We start from the raw sequence: 6,155 nt of genomic DNA, 5'->3' as shown, positions 1-6,155 counted from the left end.
GGCGCTCCTGGCCGTGGTGCACTACTACTGCCCGGGGCAGCTGAAGCTGGACGGTGAGTGTGGCCGCGCCCCCCGGGGCATCTGCTGGTGTAGTGACGACGCGGCGGGAGCAACTCCAAGGCCTCGGCACCCCCTGGGGCAGCGCGTGGACGCGTAGATCTGGTGACGGCGTGCCTGGGCCTGGCCTGCATTCTGCCTGGTGGTGGGGGGCGGGGGGGCGGCGGCTGGGACATACATGGTAGCGCGTTCCCTGTCAGTGACCGGACTTACGTCTCGGGACGGCTAAGAGCCGGTCAGCCCCACTGCAGTCGAGGTAAAGCATCCCGAATGCGGTTTGGGAAGACGAGTGCTGAAGCCAGCCTATGGACGCACCATGAGGGGTGCCTGTAGGCCTGGTGGCGGCGGCATCACCAGGTCGCGTGTCACTGTGGTGCCCGTGCCAGGTTGTGGGGGAGGTGTGAGTGATGCCCCGCGCAGCGCCGACAGGAACAGGGCTGCTGATGTGGGTTTGCTTTGCATCCTCGTCTCTGACGTGGGGCGGGGCGGGGGCATGAGTTCCACAGATGTCCTGACTGCTGGCTGCACAGGGAGTGTCTGCCAGGCTCGTGGCTGGCACAGGGCTGACTGTGGTCCCTCCCCGATCCACAGACATGCTGGGCTTGGTAGTTTGTAAAACACACAGCTGAGTGTGAAAGAGAGGGGGGGTCTCAGATTCCAGGAGGGATCCCCATCTTTAGTGAAAACCCCTGGATTGGCACCTGGTTGCCCTGGGCCTGGTAGGCCTCTGTGCTTGTGTGGCCTGGGCCAGCTGCCATGGGAGCCGTGACCAGTGCCCTGGGAGGACTGGGGTGCAGCCCCTGCTGGCAGGACAAAGCCAGGAGCCCTGTCGGATGCCCAGGCCTGGGGCTGAGGGGGGTCTTTCAGGGGGAGGTGGGCCACTGGGCTGCATCCTGGGTGGGAAGGAGACAGGTGTGCAGTGAGTTTATGTGAGACCGAGTCAGGACTTGGGAGACATGTGGGTCTCACTTAGAGTGCCACAGTGCAGGAGTGGGCCACCTGCCCCCGTCCCGTCCCCACGGGAAGGCAGTGGGCTGGCGGGCGCAGCAGACAGACTTGTGCAGACGGACATCTGACGGAGCGTGCAGCGTTCGCCATGAAGACTTTGGGGGAGAGACTGGAGTGGTGTGCTTGTGTGCGCTGGGGTCTCCCTGACCCTCGGCACCTCCTGCGGCTGCCTTGTGGCTCACTGGTTCAGTGGTTCTGACTTTGGTTTTGTCCAGCCTGTGTCTCACCTCTCCACCGGGGTCTGGAGACAGAGGTACTAGGAGCAGAGAGTCTGTGGTGCGGATGAAGCACAGCCCGCAGGAGGAGAGAGCTGAGGTGTGCGTCTGTAGCAGAACTTACGAAGGGGGTTTTAAAAGCAACACAGGGTGAGATGACCGGAGGCGCACTTGTGACCTAACTTGTAGGACCGCCTGATGACACAGATGGGGACAGGAAGGCTGGAGGGGACTCGGGCACAGGGGCGCAGGCCGGGCCCAGGGCTCCAGCTCACAGGGCACATGCCCCCTTAAATGAGAGTGCATGGAGGCGTTTACAAGAACGGGCTTGATAAAGGCCATAAAAGAAACCTCGACAGAGTTTGTCACAACACGGTAAAACGAGAAATCAGTAACAGAAACGTGCAGTGTCTTTCTCCAAACTTAAAATCTTGAATGTGTGGAAACCAAACAACTTACTCTAAAGCATTTCATGATCTAACTTGGAGTCACAGTGGGGTTTCCTGGTTGGGGCTCACCAAGGGCTGGTGTCTTTATCCGTTCAGCTCGCTGATACACCCCATGCCGTCCGGGACAGCCTGGTGTTTGGTAGATGTTTGCGGAATAAATGAGCGATGTACATGCCTGAATGCACAGGCCACAGCTCAGATGGCTTAAAGGGAGACTTGTTGTCTCAGCTCCAGTGCTTTGGCCACCTGATGCAAAGAGGCGACTCATTGGAAAAGACCCTGATGCTGGGAAAGATTGAGGGCAGGACGAGAAGGGGATGACAGAGGATGAGATGGTTGGATGGCGTCACTGACTCAATGGATTTGAGTCTGAGTAAACTCCAGGGTTTGGTGATGGACGGGGAGGCCTGTCATGCTGCATAAAGTCCATGGGGTCGCCAAGAGTCAGACACGACCAAGTGACTGAACTGTCGCCTCAGCGCATGTCCTGTAGAGCAAGGAGTTTAAAAATCAGGATGCCAGGCTGACCTCAGAGCCTTTGACAGTAATAGAGTAACAAACCAGAAAAAGCAGAGGAAGGAGAATCAAGAGTGACCTTCTGTTTCTGCTGGTCGGAAATCATCTGAGCACAAGGGGGACACAGGCTGTGCTGCAGGTTCTGTCCTGGGGGACGTGCTCCCCCATGTGGGGGCGGAGCAGGGGGTGCAGAGGAGGCCAAGCGAGAGCTCTGGGAGCCTCCTGAACCAACAGCCCCGGCACCAGGAGCAGGAGGGGTGAGAGGAGAGGTCCGGGCTTTCCCTCCCGGTGGGAGTCAGGGCCCGGTGTCCCAGCCGTGCTGCCCAGGGCGCTATGTCCGGGACGCGCCACGGTCCCTGGGTTCCGGCCTTTCTCCTCTCTGACACCGCTGCTCTTTGCTTTACAACTGACCGGTGACCAGGCTGCATGGACATTGGTCTCCCGGTCACACTTTTAACCCCAGGGTGGTCGTCAGATGGGAATTTCTGGCCCTGCTTGTTGGTTGGCAGGTCGGCGTTGCGGTGCTGGGGGCCGGTCTCCTTGCGTCGGGATGGCCTCGTGGAGTCTTGCTTTGTTCGGCACACTGACCCATTCATCGTTCTGTCGCTTTGATTGTCCCAGACCCTGTGTGTTTCCCTTTGCCTCAGTTAAAGCACAGGGAGCTGGGCAGAGGGGCTCAGACACCGATGCTCAGTGGGAACCTGGCGTGGCCCAGACTGTGAGGCAGGTGCCATCTGTGAGGGGGATGCAGTGGGACCCCAGCCCACACATGCCAAACACCATGCCTTGGACCAAAGTCAGAAGAGTGGAAAAGCAAAATTTTAAAAACTTGGGGGAAAAAAAGGAAAATAGTGTTACCACATTGTTAATGGGATGGGTTGTTTAGATTACAAAATAGCACAAGCAATAGGAAAGATTACCGCATTTAACCGTGTAAAATTCCCTGTGCCGACAGAGGAGCATCATAAAACTGAGCGATAAAATATGGCCTCAAAACACGCTTGAAGTAAGTGTGAGCTGACGGTGGACCGCCGCTCCGCTGTGCTGTGGCTGGCACACACGAAGAGTCCCCACACGTCAGTGGGGTCTGAAGAACCCGAGGGGGAGTAAGAGCGTGCTCTTCGCAGAAGCGGCGGTCCAGGCGGGCACATGGCCCAGCACAGGGAGGGCGAGATGCCACAGGCAGGCTGGGGTGTGGACAGGCCAGGGCCAGGTGTGGGCAGCGTGGCTCGTGACCCCTTCGGGAAGGGTTCCCGGTGAAGAGAGCATGCACAGTAGTGAACACTGTGGAATCCTAAGCGAAAGTGAAAGCCGCACTGTTGGGTCTGTCTCTTTGCAACCCCACAAACTATACACAGTCCATGGAGTTCTCCAGGCCAGAATACTGGAGTGGGCAGCCTTTCCCTTCTCCAGGGGATCTTCCCAACCCAGGGATTGAACCCAGATCTCCTGCATTGCAGGTGGATTCTTCACCAGCTGAGCCACCAGGGAAGCCCAGAATTAATATATAGCCATTGGGAAATTGTGGAAACCTCTTAAAGAGATGGGAATACCATTGTGGGAAAAGACCCTGATGCTAGGAAAGATTGAAGGCAAAAGGAGAAAGGGGGTGGTAGAGGATGAGACAGTGAGATAGCATCACTGACTTAATGGATGTGAGTTTGAGCAAACTCCAGGAGATGGTGGAGAACAGAGGAGCCTGGCGGGCTACAGTCCGTGGGGTTGAAAAGAGTTGGACACGACTTAGTGGCTGAACAACAACAAATACAGCTGTTGAATGACAAAATCTGCTCACATCAGCATAGAACTGTTTGGAGACATAATTCCGGGCCTGGGGGAAATAACAGGCTGCCACTTGCTAGGCGTGGCTTCTTGTCCTGAGTGCCGTCCGCAGTCAGCCGGGCGCTGTGTCCGTGATTCACGGGGCAGGCCTCCCGTGGTGCAGACGCTGCACGCGCCAGGTCCCAGGGCTTAGAGGGTGCTGCCTTGGGGACAGGCGGGTCAGCGCTGGGTGCTGTACCGAGAGAAATAAGATTCGGATCAGAGAAGGGACGATGTTAACATTTGCTCACTCGGCAGAGGGTGCCTGGGAGTCTGGTCTTTATATTTGTAATATTTCACAATCTGAATTTTAGAGTAAAAGGAACATTTCTTAGGAATATAACTGTTACTCAACTTAAGAAAGTTTTCTCTTGAGAGTTCACAATGTTAGGGCATCGCCACGTAGGACAGAATTCGAACATAAATCCCATTTGTGCGTGAGATTTCTAAATGGTTGAAAATGACTTCTTAGGAGTAAAGTTTTTTACAGTAAGTTTCTCGATCCTGTTTGTTTATTTACAGGCAGAGTTAAGTCATCAGTGCAGCCACTTCTAGTTTAGCCTTGGTATCTAGTTTAGGGTGGTATCTGGGTGTTCCGGTGGCTCCTGAGGGTGGGCCCACATCCCCTCAAGAGCCTGTTCAGTGGCCCAGTGTGGGTGTCCCTGCTGGAATTTTCTGGCTGAGGGTCTGGCATCCTGCTGCAGAGCAGCATGAGACGGAACAGTTGTCCTGCTCCGGGTGCAGACAGCCAGCAGAGGGAGACCGAGCTCTGTGGGTCTCCTGACTTCTCTGATTAGCCGCGTCCCGTACATTTCTGCTGGACAAGCCTGACGTTTCCCGTTTTATGTTCCCCTCTCCCACCCATGGAGATAAGAGTCACTGGAAGGACTCGGGGGAGAAGCTTGGTTAAATGTGCACTGACCTTATGCAGCCAGGTCTTTATAAACTGAAAGGTGATTGTCACAGTTCATGCTTAAAAGGTCAAGTAATTTCTATATATTTTTTAGATGTTAACAGTTAAATTCAGGTCCTGGAGATTTTCCTATCTTTTTCTTGGTGTTTTCTTTCTATATTTAGCATTACTTATAATCACTTGTGTTGTTTAATAATGCTTTTTGCCTTTTTAAATGTCACCTTTATCTTCACTTAAAATATTTTTCAGTTGAAAATTGTGTATATATATATGCGCACACAGATCTGTGTTCATGCACATCATGAAACAGCATATCTTTATAATAAATTATAGTTTTGTTTTTATCTATTAGATATATGCTTGAAGGAGGTGACGTCGATGGCTGACAGTCTGTATAACATTCGGCTTCTGAGAGAATTCTCCAATGAATATCTTAACAAATGCTTTTATCTCACCCTAGAAGATATGCTGTATGCTCCTTTAGTGTTGAAGGTAAAAATCAATTATCAGAAGCACATTTTTAAAACCACTTGGGAATAAGCTATTTACTATGTCCTTGATCTTTTCTGTTTTTTCTTTTAGCCAAATGTTATGGTTTTTATTGCTGAGCTGTTCTGGTGGTTTGAGAACGTCAAGCCAGATTTTGTCCAGCCCAGGGATGTTCAGGAACCGAAGGATGGTGAGTGGCAAACTTCTGTGCATAAGAGTGCTCAGGAGGTGTGGTTACAGGCTCCTGCCTTCATGCAGCAGTGGAGTTTAATCAGGGCTTTCTCTAGGGAGCACCAGGGAGCTCGATGGGCTGTGAGCGGTCTGCCTCCAAGGTCCAGGTCTGGCCACCAGGACTGTCACTGGCACCATCTTTCTTGGAGGAGTGTTCTGGGAGCAGCTTCAGGCTGGGCCCGACCTCTACCCCTGAGCCCATGGGGGCTTGAGCTGCAGTGACCACTGAGGTGCTCAGTCGCAGGCTGGGCCCAGCCGACGGCTGCCCCCTGAGGGTTTGGCTGCAGGGCGCCCTGGTCGGCTCGGTCCCCAGGCCCAGTGAGGAGGCTGCGTGTTAGGGGTCCATGCACCCTCCCTTGCTGCTCTAGTCTGGCTTGTGTCTTTTGATTTTAGTACTTATTTTGTTAACATATTTGTTTGATTCATTACAAAATATACCTAATGACCTTGAAACCA

The 6,155-nt window shown here is 53.7% G+C and overlaps 1 protein-coding gene across 1 annotated transcript in view; it reads left to right on the top strand.

The window, feature by feature from the left end:
* Nucleotides 1-6,155, top strand: part of CAMSAP1 (calmodulin regulated spectrin-associated protein 1) — a 26,332-nt gene that overhangs the window by 10,207 nt on the left and 9,970 nt on the right. Inside the window, exons 8-11 of the mRNA XM_010858946.1 lie at nt 3-53; nt 5,332-5,471; nt 5,562-5,917; nt 5,987-6,017. Of these exons, the coding sequence (XP_010857248.1) occupies nt 3-53; nt 5,332-5,471; nt 5,562-5,917; nt 5,987-6,017 (578 nt within the window). The remainder of the gene's footprint in view (nt 1-2; nt 54-5,331; nt 5,472-5,561; nt 5,918-5,986; nt 6,018-6,155) is intronic.

The sequence above is a fragment of the Bison bison genome, unplaced genomic scaffold, assembly GCF_000754665.1.
Source record: "Bison bison bison isolate TAMUID 2011002044 unplaced genomic scaffold, Bison_UMD1.0 scf7180017855577, whole genome shotgun sequence".
Classification (NCBI taxonomy): Eukaryota; Metazoa; Chordata; class Mammalia; order Artiodactyla; family Bovidae; genus Bison; species Bison bison.
Note: the sequence above shows the minus strand (reverse complement) of the source record. Positions and strands in the feature narration are given on the sequence as shown.